The sequence below is a fragment of the Pinus tabuliformis genome, chromosome Q (genome assembly GCF_031772625.1).
Source record: "Pinus tabuliformis cultivar Carrire ecotype Pingquan chromosome Q, CPIR1, whole genome shotgun sequence".
Taxonomy (NCBI): Eukaryota; Viridiplantae; Streptophyta; class Pinopsida; order Pinales; family Pinaceae; genus Pinus; species Pinus tabuliformis.
Window position 1 is genome coordinate 1149927239 of NC_142296.1, and position 19699 is coordinate 1149946937.

At 33.9% G+C, this 19699-nt stretch overlaps 1 protein-coding gene across 1 annotated transcript; it reads left to right on the forward strand.

Annotated features, from left to right (window-relative positions):
• The first annotated feature begins 13246 nt into the window (after positions 1-13246).
• On the forward strand, positions 13247-13994 carry LOC149223691 (21 kDa protein-like). Its single transcript, XM_089383390.1, has one exon. It carries the CDS (start codon positions 13278-13280, stop codon positions 13914-13916), a length of 639 nt encoding a protein of 212 aa, XP_089239516.1. The 5' UTR covers positions 13247-13277; the 3' UTR covers positions 13917-13994.
• The last annotated feature ends 5705 nt before the right edge of the window (positions 13995-19699 follow it).

A 19699-nucleotide genomic window follows, 5' to 3' on the forward strand; every position in this document is an offset into this window, starting at 1 on the left:
CATTGTGATCAACTATGATGGTCAACCATGGACAATCATGGCCAACCATGGTCAATCATGGTCAACCATGTTTTAGAAAATCAAACATCATCAACCATGGTTGAACATCGCATTGTGACAAAGATTGTCTCTATATGAAAATCAACCATGGTCAAATGTCTCATTGTGACAACGATTGCCTTAATATGAAAATCAATCATGGTCAACCATGGCCAACCATGGTCCAATGTCACATTGTGATAAGGATTGTCTCAATATGGAAATTAACCATGGTCAACCATGTTTATTTTAAGGTTTATAATATTTATTTTAGGGTTTATATATCTTGGGTTTATAATTTATATCCATTGAGTTTATTATTCCCTTGGGTTTATAGTATCAATCCCATGAGCTTATTAATCTAAGGGTTCATATTCATAGGGTTTAATATTATTCGCTTAGGTTTATAGTCCCTTGGGTTTTTGGTATTAATCCCTAGGGTTTACTATTCCCTTGGGTTTATAATATCAATCATGGTCAACCATGGTCAACCATGGCTAATCATGCTCAACCTTGGTTAACCATGTTCAACCATGTATTATAAAATAAAAAATTATCATCCATCGTCGAACATCGCAGTGTGACGAATATTTTCTTGATATGAAAAGAAACCATGATTATGCATGGTCAACCATGGTCCAATGTTGCATTGTGACAAGGATTGTCTCAATATGAAAATCAACCATGGTCAACCATGGGAAACCATGTTTATTTTAATGTTTATAATATTTATCTTAGGGTTTATATACCTTGGCTTTATAATATTAGTCCCTTGGGTTTAATATTATTCCCTTTTGTTTATAATCCCTTGGGTTTATAATATCAATCATGGTCAACCATGGTCAATCATAGCCAACCATGGTCAACCATGGTCCACTGTTGCATTGTCACAAAGATTTTCTCAATATGAGAACAATCATGTTCAGGAATGGTCAACCATGGCCCAACGCCACATTATGACCAGGATCGTCTCAATATGGAAATGAACGATGGTCAACCATGGTAAACATGTTTATTTTAGTGTTTTAATATTTATCTTAGGGTTTATAGTTTTTATCCCTTGGGTTTATTCTTACTATGAGCTTATAATAACAATCCCTTAGTTTTATTAATCTAATAGTTCATATTCCTAGGGTTTAATATTGTTCCCTTAGGTCTATAATCCCTTGGGTTTTTAGTGTTACTTCCTAGGGTTTATTATTCCCTTGGGTTTATAATATCAATCATAGCCAACCATGTTTTATAAATCCACTCATGGTCAACCATGGTCTGATGTCACATTGTGACAAAGATTCTCTCAATTTGAAAACCATTCATGGCCAAGCATGCTCAACCATGGTCCACTGTCACATTGTGAAATGATTGTTTCAAAATGAAAATCGACCATGGTCAACCATGTTTATTTTAGTGTTTATAATATTTATCTTAAGGTTTATATACCTTGGGTTTATTATATTAGTCCCTTGAGTTTAATATTATTCAACCATGTTTTATAAAATCAATTGTGTTCAACCATGGTAACTCATGGTAAACCATAGTCTAATGTCGCATTGTGACAAAAATTGTCTCAATATGAAAATAAACCACTGTCTCAACCATGGTAACATCACATTATGACAAATATTGTCACAATATGATAATCATTGTCAACCATGGTCAATCATGGTCAACCTTGGTCAACCATGTTTTATAAAATCAAGCATTCTCATCCATGGTAAATCATGGTCAACCATGGTCGAATGTTGCATTGTCACAAATATTGTGTTGATATGAAAATCAACCATGGTTAAACATTCTCAACCATGGTCTAATGTCGCATTGTGACAAGGATTCTCTCAATATGAAAACCAACCATGGTCAACCACAATCAACCATGTTTATTTTAGTGTTTATAATATTTATCTTAGGGTTTATATACGTTGGGTTTATAATATTAGTTCCTTGGGTTTAATATGATTCCTTTGGGTTCATAATGCCTTGGGGTTTTAGCATTAATCCCTTGGGTTTATAATATCAATCCCTTGGTATTCCCTTGAGCTTATAATAACAATCACTTCGGTTTATTATTTCCTTGGGTTTATAATATCAATCCCTTCAATTTATTATTCCCTTGGGTTTATAATATCAATTCCTTTGCCTTTTAATATCAATCCCTTCAAGCCCATGGGTTTTGGATTGGCGGTGAATGGGTGTACTGTTAAGGCACTCCTTGCGATAGATCACCGGTTCAAATCCCCATGGGTACCTAGGTAGTATTATATAGAAAGAAAAAAATATCAATCCCTTCGGTTTTTAATATCAATCATGGTCAACCGTGGTCAACCATAGCCAATCATGGTCGAATGTCACATTGTGACAATGATTGTCTCAATATGGAAATCAACCATGGTCCAACTTTTCATTGTGACAATTATTGTCTCGATATGAAAATCAATCATGATCTAAAGTGGTCAACCATGGTCCAACTTCGCATTGTGACAAGGCTTGTCTCAATATGGAAATCAAATATGGTCAACCATTTTTATTTTAGTGTTTATAATATTTATCTTAGGGTTTATAAAACTTGGGTTTATAATTTTTATCCCTTGGGTTTATTATTCCCTTGGGTTTATAATATCAATCCCTTGGGTTTATTAATCTATAGATTCATATTCCTAAGGTTTAATATTATTCCCTCAGCTTTATAATCCCTTGGTTTTTTACTATTAACCCCTAGGGTTTATTATTTCCTTGGGTTTATAATATCAATCATGGTCAAAAATGTTTTATAAATTCAATCATGGTCAACCAATATGGTCCAACATCGCATTGTGACGCATATTGTCTAAATATGAGAATCAACCATGGTCCAATGTCGCATTGTGACAAAGATTCTCTAAATATGAGAATCAACCATGGTCCAATGTGGAATTGTGACAAAGATTCTCTAAATTTGAAAATAAATCATGGTCAAGCATGCTCAACCATGGTCCAACGCCACATTGTGACAAGGATTTTCTCAATATGAAAATCAACCATGGTCAACCATGTTTTATAAAAGCAATCGTGATCAACCATGGTTGATCATGGTCAACCATGGTCCAACGTTGCATTGTGACATATATTTTCTCAATATAAAAATTAATCATTATCTCAACCATGGTCAAACATCACATTATGTCAAACATTGTCACGTTATGGTATTCACGGTCAAACCATGGTCAACCATGTTTTATAAAATCAAACATGATCATCCATGGTCAACCATGGTCAACCATTGTCAAATGTTGCATTGTCACAAAGATTCTATTGATATGAAAATCGATTGGTTTCATATTCCTTTAGGTTCATATTCCCTTGTGGTTTTAGTATTGATCCCTTGGGTTTATTATTCCCAAGGGTTCATTATTCCCTGGGTTTATAATATTAAGTCCTTGGGTTTATAATATCAATCCCTTAGGTTTATTATTCCCCTTGTTTTATAATATCAACCATGGTCAACCATGGTCGATCATAGCTTACCATGGTCAACCATGGCTAACCATGATCAACCATGGTCAACCATGGTTAATCATGGTCAACAATGGTCTAACCTCGTATTGTAGCAAATATTGTTTCAATATGAAAATCAATCATTGTCTCAACCATGGTCCAATGTCAGATTATGACAAATATTGTCCCAATATGATAATCATGCTCAACCATGGTCAATCAGGTTCAACCTTGGTCCATCATGGTCAACCATGTTTTATGAAATCAAACATTTTCATCCATGGATAATCATGGTTATCCATGGTCGAATGTCACATTGTGATCAAGATTGTCTTGATATGAAAATTAACCATGCTTAAGCATGGTCAACCATGGTCCAATGTCGCATTGTGACAAGAATTGTCTCAATATGAAAATCATCCATGGTCAACCATGTTTATTTTAGTGTTTATAATATTTATCATAGGGTTTATATACCTTGGGTTTATAATATTAGTCCCTTGGCTTTAATATTATTCCCTTGGGTTTATAAATCTAAGGGTTCAACCATGATCGAGCATGGCCCAACATCACATTGCGACAAAGATTGTCTCATTATGAAAATCAACCATGTTCAACCATGTTTTTATTTAAGGGTTTATAATATTTATATTAGGATTTAATTATTAAATGAATTAATTAATTATTTAATGAGTTGATCAATTATTTAATAAATTAATTAGTAATGAATGAAATAAGAATGAATTATTTAATTCATTTAGAATATTTAATTAGTAATGTTTATATTTAATATTAACAATATTAATAACCATATTTTTAATTAAATATAGTTACATTATATTAATCTTTATTAATCTCTATATATTAATTTTTATTAATCTTTATCTAAAAATATTTATATATTTACTTCAAGATTAATAATAATAATAATAAGTTAGAATCCATATATATAGATGTTGGATGATGCACACACGTGCACACAGATATATACAACTCTAGATGGCTAGGCTTTTTCCTTGGGTAGAAAGGATCCTTAAATTGCTATGTTAAAACGGACATAAGGGCCCCTTGAAATTGGATGGCTAACTTGTAATTTTAATTAGATAAAATTGTTAAACAAATTTAACGTTTAATATGATATTTTAAAGTCTTTGAAACCCTAGCATCCTATATTAGCCATGGAATGTGTAGAAACCCTTATGCCAAGGCTCAAAACCTTTGGTTGCATAGCTATCCTTCCCGAGAAACCAATGGTAAGAGTTATTCTTCTCCTATTATAACAAACCAAGTTAGAGCTCTAAGGCTTTAAGGAATGTTTCTGATGTTTTAAATAAGCAATAAGGCATTAGAGACATGTAGCCCATTGAAGAAAACACTTAAGAAAATTCTTAAAGGATTTTGGACAACTTTTCAGGCAAACTTGAGTATTTTTTGTGTAGCACTTGAAGTTTTTCTTCATGCAATACAACTCATATCACATGAATAATTTTTGTTTGTGAAATGATAGAAGCCACTAAGTTAGGGAGGGCATGTGGCATGCTCTAGTTGGTTGTTGCCACCTAGGGAAAATTCATGTAGGATACAAGGCAGTAGTGGATTAGGTGTTACATCAATCAAAGTTTTGCGTAGTGCAACACCTTGACCAACACCAAAATGTTGTGGGGTGATACATCACACTCAAAAAAGCCTTGTTGGTGTGTGAAATTAGGCCATGGGACACACAACACACAAGGGAAAGTTATGTGTTTTGTGAAATGTGGTAAATGATGAACAAGTTAATAATGTTGCAAACAAGAAAATATAGGTTGATGCAATGAAATTTTCATACAAATAAAAGTTGATGAGTGTAGCATATTACATTGACAAAAAGTTGGGATGCAATACATCACATTCCTAAAGTTTTGGAGGATGCGACAAATAGGAGGAAAAGGATGGAATATGAATTAAAAAAAGACCATATCATATAAAACAACATTTTATGGACACAACATATCAATAAATAAAGTTTTTGAATGCAATACAATGTATCACACAGATTTTAATGATGCAACATAACCAAGAGATGAAGGAAAGGATTGGAGAAAGAGAAAGGAAAGGTGAGATGAGATGAGAGAAAAAGGGTAAAGGGTGGAAGAAAAAAGCACAGGGGCTTCACTGGGGGGAATATCATACCACGTGGGTTCATATTGTGGGATATATATTGAGGGAAAAATGACATAATATATTGGGGGATATATAGTGGGTAAAGGATTTTTATATTGGCAGGTATAAAAATGGAACTCAAAGTTGATGAAAAAATATAAAGGGGTATAAAAAAGGTTAATAAAAAAATGGATACCTGCGATATCTAGTGGAAGTGGGGTTTTTTTAATTGGGAAGGTGTATTGGTTCGTATTGGTAGGGTGTTAAATAACGTGATTTTTAGGGGTTTTTTCCAATCTGTAGTCAAATTAAAAGTACTGTTTAATATTCCATGAACACACATGATAGCTCACAGGTTCATTGAAAGAAAAGGGAGGCAACTAATGCAAAAAATTAATGTTAAGAAGATGTGATGCACCACAAGAAATATATCTTTCTTGTGATACAACACAATAAAAGAAGGGATTGAAGAATGTGACAAGAAGAAGAGAGACCCCTATTGCCACATAGAGAAAGTTCTTCCATATTTGATATGACACAAATATATATCATTTGGGATATGAAGAGAAAGTTAATAGACCTATGACATGACACATTGGGAAAGTTCTTTCTTTATGCAATAAGCTAAGCAAGATTTTTTACCTTCGTAGTTGTGAATCCAAAGGGTGTCTAAAGACGATGTGGCAACAAAAAGGGGAAGTTATTAAGAAAACTTTTCAAAACCGTATTTTTACCCTTGAAACTCATAATTTAGCAAAAATACCATTATTGAAAAATTTTAAATGAAAAAAATAAATTAGAATCTCAAAATAACCCTAAATCAATATTAAAAAAATAAAAAACTAATTACCCTACCATCGTAATACTAAAAAATTTAAACATATTACATCTATAAAAACTCATTTTTTATTTCCATATATAAACCAGATTCCCACTCAACCACATTCTCCTCCCTATAAAATAATTGAACATGGACGACAAGAACATTCCTAACAACACTATAGAAATGGGAAATAAGAACATTCTCGACACCACTATAAAAGTGTAAAACATGTGATAACACGGGAAAGTTGAATCCCGAATCCAATGAGTGATAGATTCAACTCAAATCTCACTGTGAACTTTTGGTTTATGTTTCAAATCAGCCTCCTCGTTCACATTGTAAATGAAGGGCAAATAGATACTAAGTGGGGCCCCATCCTCATTCACATTGTAAATGAAGGACAAATAGATAATAAGTGGGGCCTCATTAACCTCCCTCTCATTTTATATGTCAAATCTTCACAACCTCCTCGTTCACATTGCATATGAAGGGAAAATCGATAGAGCATAAAGGTATCATTGGTTTTTTTTAAAATCTAGGATAATTGGTCACTGGTGAGAGTTATCCTGAACAGACCCAGGATCAAATTTAACTGGCTGCCACTATAAACCTAGGCTATGTGCAACCACCTGCAAGCCGCACAATAGCAAGAAACTTATACCCCAACAAGAGCCGAGATGTCCACTATGGGGTCGCCTACTCTTCTAGCCAAGACACAACAGGTCATATATATACTAAGTGGGACCCAACCTCGTTCACATTGTAAATGAAGGACAAATAGATAATAAGTGGGGCCTCATTAACCTCCCTCTCATTTTATATGTCAAATCTTCACAACCTCCTCGTTCACATTGCATATGAAAGGGAAAATCTATAGAGCATAAAGGTATCATTGTTTTTTTTTAAATCTAGGATAATTGGTCACTGGTGAGAGTTATCCTAAACAAACCCAGGATCATATTTAACTGGCTGCCACTATAAATCTAGGCTACGTGCAACCACCTGCAAGCCGCACAATAGCAGGAAACTTATGCCCCAACAAGAGCCGAGACGTCTGCTATGGGGTCGCCTACTCTTCTAACCAAGACACAACAGGTCATATATATACTCAATGAGATTTAACCCCTCATCTCATAGGTTTCACCTAGAAAAACTTACCGTTAAACCTCATATCACTGTATCATAAAAGTATCATTGTTACGGCAAACAAAATTTGATTTACTGTGCACACCGTACAACTCACGACACTTTTACATGTCAATTCAAAAGTGTAATGCTAATGTCAAAGTCAATATCTATCTGACGGTTTTGACTTTCAACTTACACTTCACTGGTTTCACCTAAGATATTTCCGAGCAGCATATTTCGATGTGTCGAATTCACAACAAACAATCTCTACGATATAATTTATTAACAGAAGCGCACATGTCTCGAACTCAGGAACAGTGGGAAAACTAAATTGATTCTATCGTAATCCTGAGTATTTCCATGATCCAAGAAATTCATGTATTATGTAATGTAGTTGCAAGCATGATTCTTGTGTAGTTCAATACCTGCACCGATGTATGGTTCTCCAATGATGCATTCAACAAATTCTCAATTTTTATGGGTTTGTTATGATAGCAATCATTGTATCTGTACCCAACAACTTAATTTATATGCATTCAACAAATTCTCAATTTTTATGGGTTTGTTATGATAGCAATCATTGTATCTGTACCCAACAACTTAATTTATATGTATTTGAATGGAAAATTTTGAACAAGAATGTTTGCAATCCGACATGATTTTAATTTTCTCGTTCATATTTACGCAGATGTTGATTAACAAGAAACTCTAATAATTATTTTTCAATGAAGTGTAGGATCGAACGAAAATCCCACACAAAAGTGATTCTAAATATCTTTATATCTGCATTTCCTTTTGTTAGAGCGTCTTTTTGTTGGTTCCAGTGTTGCGGGGATCCTCTCCTCGATTCCGTTCCTAATCCGTGCTTCGGGTCGGAGTGACTCAGGAGCGCACTCCCGAAATTGCACCTGAAAAGGGAGTGATTTTGGGAGTGCACTCCCTAAAAAAAACACTCTCTGCCTTTTTGGGAGCGTTTAACATTTTTTGCAAAAAAAAAAATTGCAGTGATGTTCCAAATGCAATTTTTTTCCAAAGAAAGAAATAAGTTTTGAGTGGGGCAGCGTAATGATCAAGCCTATGGCCCTAGTATTGATATGCAATTCATGGTAATGTTAAATTCTTAAACTGAAAGTGGCATTCTCCTTGATCTTCATTTTCATCCTTTTACTTAAATTTTTAACATTGCCATGAAATGACTCAGGATGTTTGAGAGTGGTTCCGGCCTCATCGGATTTCATATGGGGAAAGTAGAATTTTGGTTTTCATTCAAAATCCAGCGGACTTATAAGTTTTTTATGATTTCAGGATTGCAATGTTTCCATTGAATTTTGTCATGTATTAAGGTATGGAACTCGTATTTAATCAAGAGCACCAATCCCTCTATGTGCCTTGATGTTAGTGACATTTTTTGTCAAACTCCTCTATCATGACCCTCCTAAAAATGTACGCATCACTCAAACAAAATCTTCACTTGACATGCTATGCTTTTTCTATCTTATGTTAATGCTTAGAGGGTGATATTAATGACAAAGACCCTGATTTTCCAACAAGACTAAAAAATTTGACATTTCTCGTGGTTGCAAGAGACCCAAGCATAAGCAATAGATAATAGATTTACTTGTCTTTTCTAGTAGTTTTTATAACTATTGACTCTTTCATATTTATTATGATATTTTTTTAAACAATATACCACAATTTAAGTTTGAAGTTGGCAATTATAACTCATTAGTAATGAATTATGAATATGATGCTTCATGAAAGCTAAAATTTGTTTCATTTCATTTTATAACATTTCATTTCATGTTAGATATTATTTGTTGTAATGGTTACACTTAGCTTACAAGTACAACTTTGGTGATCAATGATCATAAATGTTATATATTGAATTTTGAAAGCTTGAACTTTAAGATTGATGAATCATGAGACTCAATATGTTGTATGTTACTAACTTGTGGAAATGGTTGATGAAGATTATAACTTCTAGATGATTGTTGTTATATGGTTCAATTTATGTTTTTTTATATCTAATGCATCATTCTACATGGTTTTGTTGATATGTATGTATCAAAATATAAGAATTATATATATATATATATATATATATATATATATATATATAATGCTCCGGGATTTTCTCCCAAATCGGGAGCTTTTGAAAATGTCGCTCCCACACCCGTTTTCGCTCCCGCTCCCAAGTAACATTGGTTGGTCCAATTTTGTTGAAATATGCCACTATCTTAATCACATCTTCTCAAACCATAAATCATTTTTTGTTCAAATATATAAGCATTTATGTTGAGCCAATGGGCCATATGATATATAATAGCAGGTTTCGATGTTGATGATGTGATATTAAACAAAAATATCGACAAGAAACTAAGGTATGTTTATGTTTACTTGGAGTTATGTTTAATGTATGAAGTACTCCATTCCACATAGCCACAACATATGGGAAATGTATAAGCAAATGATCAATATCTTCGGGTCCCCTCATGCACATATGACAAATGCCAAGACCTGTAAATCCTCAGATCTGTAGGTTCTTCCATATGAGCACACGGTCATGTACTGCCAACCAACTAAAACATTTTCTTTTTTTTGGTAACTCGCGTTTCCATACATCCTAGAACCATCTGTGGAAGACGAAATCCTTCTCAGTCTTAGGCAACCTGTGATATATATCTTTGACCATCGGATGACCCTTTTTTAACATACCATCCCAAGCCATATAGTCCTCTTGTTTTGTGATTATAATACCTACTGAGCGTAATAGAGAAATGTGTCTCTCCCATTTATAGGCATATATACTTGTTAGCCCTAATTTCTTTGCCCGACTCCAAGATTGCAGATTAACGTTATTATTGTGTAGATGATGGATCTGATGAAGGAGGTGTGTGCCTTTTTCATGGATGTAATTAAGTAATAGGACATATAAAGAATAATTCCCATAAATTCCCTTAATAACATCTAACCCGATCTCGACCATAGTTCCATCACCAACCTCCCAATGAATAAATCCCAAGAGCCATTGCAAGTTTTTCATCATGCTACACTAGATGTAGGAGACACGTGCTTTCTTGCTGGCACCATTCCTTATCCAGGTTGTGAACATTTGACCATACATATATGTGTCTCTAATAATTAGTGGCAATCTACTAATTTAAGTTAAAGTAAATGAAAATAATTAAAATACCATCTTAAAAGCTTATTTTTTTCTTTTTTAACAACGAAAAAACTTATCATAATTTATATGTCAGATAAGTGAGGATAGCTATATCTTACTGCAATCCTAAAATGCAGGTTGACTCATCTCAGTTATTCAAGGAAAACCACGCTACTTGGAATGACTCGTTGGTGATCCGTAAGGGGGCGGGGTTTCACTTTTGCCAAATGCCTCTGAATCTTAGGCTGTTAAGTTGTTTTCTTATATCCTACAAAAAGATGAACTCTTAACGCAAAAAAACAATTTTAAAACATACTCTAAACCTAACTAACATACTATTATGTCTTTTAAAACAAATAAACATAAACTTTGGAAACAATATATTTCAAAAATTACTCAACAATAATAATATTTCATAATAACACTATTCCATAATCTTAAAATAAGTGCCTACTTATTCATAACGCTACTCCATAAATCCGCACACTGCGTCATTGAGAACACTATTTCATAATCTTAAATAAATAACATTATTTAATATCATTAATAACGTTATTTTTTAATCTAAAAATAAATCTTAACTTAGATAACGCTATTTTAATCTTAAAAATAAATCTTAATTATGGATAAATGTATTTTTATTTTTATAACCAATTAATAACACTACTTTCACATAAAATCAATATAAAGTGAATAAATTCAAAGTTAATTATAGCCAATTTCCAAATCCCAATATCCCACCAAATTGGCACCTAAATACCGTATATCAAAATTCTCACCATGTGAGCGCTAAAATATAGTGCAATATACAAATAGACATTCGGTTAACATTGATGTTATTGGTCAGAAGTGGAGTAAATAGGTCTAAACAACTTGCCCCCAAAATTTTTCTTTTATAATTCAGCATGCTATCTAGCCTAGTAAAGAAGATAGGTTGTTATGTTATGTTAACATTTGATTCAAAGAAAAATAAAATATAAAATATGAAATATAAAATTAATAATTATAATTATAATTATAATTGATTATAATTAATAATTAAATATGTTTAGATTGATTTTAACTTTAAATTTATTAAATTTAAAAAAAAAATCAAATCTTTTAAATTACAAACATCTTTAAAAAAAAAAATTATATTAACACTAATAAATACAAAATTAATTTAAATATACACAAATCATAATATAATTAAAAAATTATTCATATAATCTTTTAAAATATATATTAATTAATAAAACAACATTGATAATTATATTTTTATTTCAAAAATATTAATACATTATTTTTTAAATATGTAATTACTTTCCAAGTTTAGCGAGGGTTATCCTTATCCTTTCCAACTTTACTGAACTTTAATCATAAGTACAATGTGTCATAGTGAGAGTCTCTCAAACGCCTTCCGACTCGGGAACCGACTTTCAGTTTGGTCACAGACATTGCTTTAATGGGTACGCAGAAAAGCAAACTCAACTCACAGGCGTTTGCATGTTATGTTATATTATGAAAAGCATTTATAAAAACAATAAAGGTAAATGAATTATATATTGTTTTCATACCAATAAATATTAATTATACGAGTTGCGTTTTGATCTATATTTTTAACAAGAAAATATGGTAATGGTATATGTGTGAGTTAGAAATATTTATTTTAAATTTATCGGAAATTAATTTTTTAGTTGTCAAATTAACAGTGGAGTTGATTATTACTTATAATTATCTATTGGTGGATAAATAAGTAAGACAAGCGAATAACCATACAAAAATCATTTTAGAGCATATTTTATGTTTTAAATTTGTATCATTTTAGAGCATATACTAAGCTTTGAATTTATATTAGGAATATGAAAGAAAATGAAAAATAATACTATAAGTATTTTTATTTTTTAAATTAATTAAAAATAGAATAAAAATTATATTTATAAATGAATAAATAAAAATGGTTGATTTTAATTGAAATTTATTAAAGATTTTTAAAAATTTGAATTATTTTGTTTAATTTGTAGAATTTGAAAAAAAAATGAATTTATATTATTTAATTTATAAAATCAAAATATTTATTATTTTTTAGATTATTCAATCTATTTATACATTCAAAAATACATTTGAAATAACAAAAAATGTTATAGAGCAACCCAATTAGGGCTTCCCACCCGGATTTCTGAGCACGCTGGCTATACAAACTGTGCTGAAACTGGTTGGTTGTGTAAGCGGGGTTTTAACTTGTTAAAAAATTTGACCAGTGTGGCCACAGCTCCTCACGGAACACATGTGAGAGTGCGAAATGTTACAGGATTCCTAGCGCCATTATAAAAGATCCACTGCAGTGTCACCGACTTTAAGCAGCCACGGCCGGAGGCGGGCCATTGAAAAACTACCTCGAAAAGCGGCCATAATCACCCAAGTCCCCTATTTATAACCAGCAGAGCAAGAAGCATACCCGCAATTCTCTTCGAAAGCTGATACTCGCATTCGCTTGGTTTTACACCTTATTGCTTATTTTCTAGAGTTCCAATGGGTATGGATCAATTACTCGCTATTCTTTTTGTTATTACATTTCCTGTCATACTGCCTTCAGTTGCAGTAGCGACAATGGATGACGTGAAGTATCCCGTGTACTATACCCACGCGGATATCGCGGAATTCATTAAAACTTCGTGCAAAGTGACTCTTTATCCAGAGCTCTGCGTTTCGTCGCTCTCTTCCTACGCGGGGCGTCTCAAGGCGAATCAGAGCGATCTTGTGAAGGCGGCCGTGGTAGTCAGCCTACTTAATGCTCGCAACGTTTCTGTCTGGGCCGCCGGCCTCAAAGCCAGAGGCGCCATGATGAGTGAAAGAGAAAACGCAGCGCTTAAGGATTGTATTGGAAATTTCAGGGATGCCACGTACGAGATTAGAAGATCTCTCATGGAGCTGAAGCAACTGAAGGCGTACAGTTTCCAGTTTCATATGAGCAACGTGCAAACATGGATGAGCGCGGCCCTCACAGACCAGGAATCCTGCCTCACTGGTTTCCAAGATCTCAACACCAGCGGGAATGTTACGGCCATGGTCACCGGCCGCGTGCAAAATGTGCGCAAATTGATAAGTAATGCCCTCGCTCTCGTCAACACATTCGCTGCCACCGGAAGAGGAGATGAGCTCCATGTCTGAAGCCTTCAAGGGCTCCTCGCCTCGAATAATATATTCAGTATTTCATAGAATCTGTATGCCATAGCTTTAGCCTGTGGCCTTGAGGCAGAGTTTGGGGCTTTTTATTGTAAATTCTGTGATAGTGATATAATAAATGTTCGTTAAAATAATTTTTTATTAATGCGTGCACGCTTTTGCTTGGGAAGGTATCTGATATCCTTAAAATACAATTCAGAATGCTGGTTTGGGTCGTGGATTCAGTAATATGAAACGGCCCTGTTTAACTGGCCCGAGGACAAACATGCATCTCTATGGGAATTTTGAAGGTTGATGGGGAAATAACCAAGGCTCGTTTCCTTATTTAAAATTCTGATTGTATTTTACTTTTAAATTTTAATGTTAAAAGTAAAGATAAACATTAAATTAGAAATTAGCCTCTGTCAATAGCCAAAACCTAGCCACCTGTTCTGAGCCTCACACCTCCTTGTTCCAATGAGTTTTTTCGTAATGAAGTCTAAATGTTTTTCATTACTCTATATCAAAATTTCCCTCAAGATTTCTAACTTTCGCTTATTTGAACAATTATTTTATGTTGTGGGATGATGCTAGTTTGCAGAGTAACCAAGAGCAGGAATATGATTTAAAGAAATGTTTTTGCGCCTTAATATGGTCCGCTTCTCTGAAGAAATCCTTTTGCCCCTTAAGATGATCGGGTTCTCTGAAGAAATCCTTTTGCTTAGCCATCCATTGATTACATTTATATAAAATCGGTGCAGGGTGACCAGATTCTAGAGCTGTCAGTTGAAGTTAGGTCTTCATGCCGCCTTGTTGTCGGTCACGAGCTCGCAGCGCGTCCTTTCCGTATTGGAGCCCACAATAACAATTATAAAACTATACGAAAGACAGACAAGACCGTGGTCACCGCAACTGTATCTTTTCTTTTCGTGATTTGCCACTTTTTGAAATTGAAAGCTGCCACTTTTTGAAATGGTTAGTAAATTTGTATCCTTTTTTAAATTTATTATCTTTATTATTTATTTAGTAATTATTAATTTGTATATTTTATATGTAGTAAGAAGGTTTATTGATGCTACGATGATGTGGTTACATGTCAAGCGGGATGCACACTTTATTAACATCTTATTGATGACATATTAATGATCTTGTGATCTATCACATAGATTTATATTCCATATAATTTATATACATATTCTATTTTCAACTAGAACCAAGTGATTTGATAAATATACTTAGAATTTGAAAATGTTGTAAGCTAATAAACTTTGTGCTTGGAAAATTTAGCTAACTAGATTTTAAATTTCAATGGTAGTTTAATGCACCAGATAATATATTTATTAGTTACTTTGCTGATGATGTTCGTACGGCATCAGAGGCTTGGTGAAGGTGGTAGTGGTGATGGCCACAAGGATGATAAGTTGTTTGGTATAGGAGGATGTTGACAATGATAGGTGGTAGTGGTGATGGCCACAAGGATGATAAGTTGTTTGGTATAGGAGGATGTTGACAACGATAGTAGTTACAGGGCTTACGGTGACAAATGATTTAGATTTGAGATATTTATTTATAGTTTAATAATAATATTATTTCATTTTTTAATTTATATATATATATATATATATATATATATATAGATAATTATAATTATGTGGTTAGATATCAAAATAATTATTCATATAATTTATTATTTTATGAATATTAATATTTATAAAATTTCACCCCGAATGTGGGTGTCCATTCCAGGCATTAACATGACAAGACGGCAAGGCGATGGATGGGTTGGCCACATGGCCCCCTGCAACTTCCCCATGCCACTCTGAAGTGCATTCAAGTCACTTTGCACGAGCTATTTAATGCATGCAAAGGCCGAGGCAGAATCAATCCACACTTAACAATGGAGCCTGCAAATTTCTCTGTTATTCCTCCCCCCCTAATTCACTATGCTTGTCCTCCACAAGCGGGAGAGCCAAATGAGCGCACCGTTACAGGTAGGAGATGCTGGTTGTTAAGCTGCATCGATCTGGGTAATGGCTTCCACCACTTCCACACCCGCCTCTACAATATTGCTCATGTCCACAACTCATATGCGATTTCCCCGCATCGCTCCTATGTCAATTCCTCCACCATCCCTACTGCTTTGTCCATTGTTTCCATTCCCACCATGGTCCACCACCATATGCGAAGTAGAAGAGGAGGCACAAGAGGTTGAAGCTCTCGCTCACCTGCAATGCCCAGCCCCGATTTGTCTTCCCCTGCGTCCTCAGCTGATAACCCATACCCACTTAGTTTTGCAGGGCATTACTCAGGTACCTGATGCGGCAGAGGCAAAGCCTGGCTTCATGGCACAGGTCGTGGAAATGCAGCGGTCCACACTACAAACTTTCCCCTTCCTATGCACCCTGCTCCTCATACCACACAGTTTTGATTTCGCAGCTCCCTGAACTGCCTAGTGATCATCACCACCGTCTCAATTACCTTCACAGAAGAAATTGAGCCACCCAATCCTCTGGCTGAACACACTAAGGAGGCGAACAGAGCAGAACCTAGCAGCAGGAGTAAGGGCAACATTGGTGATCGGAAAGCTGATGAAGGTCGAGCCACTTTGCATGGTAAAGCAGTGGCTAGCAGTCAGCATGTTGAGGAGCGCAAGCTCAGTTACATGCAGGCTTCTGGTAGTCGTCAAGGAGACACGTCAGGAAAGTGTGTAGGAACTTGCAACATTGAGGGAGACCATCCAGCACATGGACGTGGCGCTTCGGACGAGGATGATGATTCGGACAAGTACGCATGTCCGATTGTGGAAGAACCAACCCCAGATAACTGATTGCCAGATGTCGAGTTTGCCAAGTAGATGGTTTGTCTTGTTGACGGTTCAGTTTCTTTTCAGTGTTTTGTGTCTTCTAGTTAGGATTATGTTATGGTTAAATTGTTTATGTTATGTTGTGATCAAATTGGATACCCCTATGTGGGTTATTTTTGAACTCATATTTGTTTGAACTGATTTCCCCTCTGTTGGGGCAATCAAAGATAATTATTCTGACTGTGTGATGAATGATGCTCAGTTCCTCTAAGGCCGAGCCTCAATGTAATTCTTTTTTTGTATCATATTAATAGATTAAACTTACTTAGAAAAAAATATTTTTAAAATTTCTGTTGTATGATATATAAAAGTCTTTAAAAAAAGTAATATATATATTTTTTATTATATATAAAATATTAATATATTTATTAATTTTTTTAATAATTAATTAATACATCGTGAGAAAACATCACATTTCAATACTTTATCTATAATATGTAACAGTCCAAAATAAACATGTAATTAATTAGATTAATCAAGTAATTTATAATCAACATGCAATTATCAACTAATTAACATCAAAGTTCAAAACTATGAGTAGAAACACTTACCTGTGATTTCAGTTGAAGTCTGCTAACTGCAACAAGGTTTTGGGGACGACTCTCCACCCAACCATAGGCTCAATTGCACAAAATATTGCTACAACTGGCCACCCCCGAGCCCTCAATCAACGTACTACTGCCAAGGAATCCTTTGTCTTAGAACACTATTCTCCCAAGAGAATGAATGATAGAATCTTGAAATGATGGAATGCCTCGCATCTTCCTCACCATCTAATAAATAAAGCAAACATTGGAAGGGGAACCACATGCACACACTCCATGTGTCCACATGCAACTTTACTGCTTTCTTGTCTTTTTTTTTTGATAGCTTTACTGATTTTTTTTACTACTTTCTTGTTTTATTTCTATTTATATTTATTTAAAGCTTTATTATGGTTATTTATTATTTATTACTATTTTTATTTTTATTATTTTTTTATTCATTGTTTATTATTTATTTTCTTGTATTTTTTTAATATTATTTATTATTATTATTTATATTATTCATTATTTATTATTAAGGGACATTACATACTCCCCCACTTTAAGAAACTTCGTCCCAAAGTTAAGTTGAATTATTTAATATTTTATTTATTTAGTTATTTATTACTTCATGTTTGCCCTACACCCTCTACTGAATTAGTATAACCAGTAGGCATCGAAAGTTTCATAACACCCGGGAAATATCAAGGAATCTCTGTCCTTTTTCCCACTTTCGGAACCAGGCATAAGCCTCCCCGGTCTGTATCCTAGTCCAAGGTTGGCCCCAAGGCTCACGCCTGACTCAGACCTCATCTGCTCCAAGGCAGACATCCTGTACGGTACTCAATGACTCCACGTATCTCACAACGCTGGCCCACTCCCTCCACAACTACTAAGGTGCACAGCCCCATGCATCGAAGTCCTTACACACCGACCAGACTTCGACATCCCAATCCAATAATAGGCACCTAGCCTAGAACATCAGGCACTTGGCCTCCTCAAGATGGTCCCATAGCCCTTCAAGAGCTATCCATCAAGAGCTACACAAAACAAAAGAACCACTGGCATATGTAGTGTTGATTGAGTTTGTCCCCAGCCCATATGGTGTTACTTATTCTCCCTCATGTGTATGGGCTCGCATAAGATCATCAAATAAACCGGCTCTTTCGGCCCATTTGTGGAGTCCTGTGAATCATCACACCTCAACATGCAACCAATGCATTAGCTATACTATCAAAGTATCATAGAAAACAATCCATATGCCAAGCCTTGCATGTCATCATGTAACATTCATCATTGTTAATCGCAACATTATGAATAATAACGAACTGCATGCTTATGCATGTCATAAATTTGTACGCAACTATCACATGTTTCACCTCATGAAATACCATCATAAGTTATAACATCAACATATTTGCATCAAAGACATATCATGACTTCACATAATAAATGAACCACATGTCAATAAACCTCATATTATATCATTATAATTCCTATGCCACGTTATGCATATCATAATCATCATAAGGATACATCATCAGTATTGTAACAACTATATAAATATGAACCACATGTGCGTGATCACCCTCATACCATCTTATCATGAAACATGAGAAACATCTCAATACTTATCAAATATCTCTTTGTATATTTAATTAACCAACTTATAATAATTAAAATTAAAATTTTATATTCCACCTTTTTATCACCATCCTATTAATCACTAAAATCTTTTCTTATTTCCACATTTTTATTCAAACATAAACTCTTATATATATGCATAACCAACACTTTTTATATTAAACATTAAAACAGTCTAACTAAGCAATAAAACTTTACATTCCTATGTCATAGTTATCTTAATCTTTAAGAATGTTAAAAGGCTTAAACTTAACCGTATTAAATTAAGATACTTAATAAAAAACATAAGAGCTATATTTGATATTTAATAATCAACACCTTTATTGATTCCTTAGCGCCTTTATTAAATTTTTCGTAATATAACTTGATTCTTTCGGTGGCTTGGCACTAGACTCGAACCGATGACGTGGAAGATTAAAAGATGTGGGCCCATGCCGGTTGTTATAACCTAGGCTTTTGGACCCATTACAAGTTTTCAAAAAAATAGTGAAGCGTGAAACCAAAAAAATTACACTGTATATCAAAATGTTTTTTTAAAAGGAGAAATTTAAAATTCAAGAACATTTACAGGAGATATTGTGATTTTTAAACATATAAATATTACTTAAATGTTAATACATTGAATGACATCATAACAATATACAAATAAAACGGCGCTTATGAAGAAACCTTTTGTTTTCAAGAAATACTTTTTAGATGAATTAAAGATCGGAACCCACCTCATGAAATTGATTAAATTAAGGCAACGATTTGTTCCG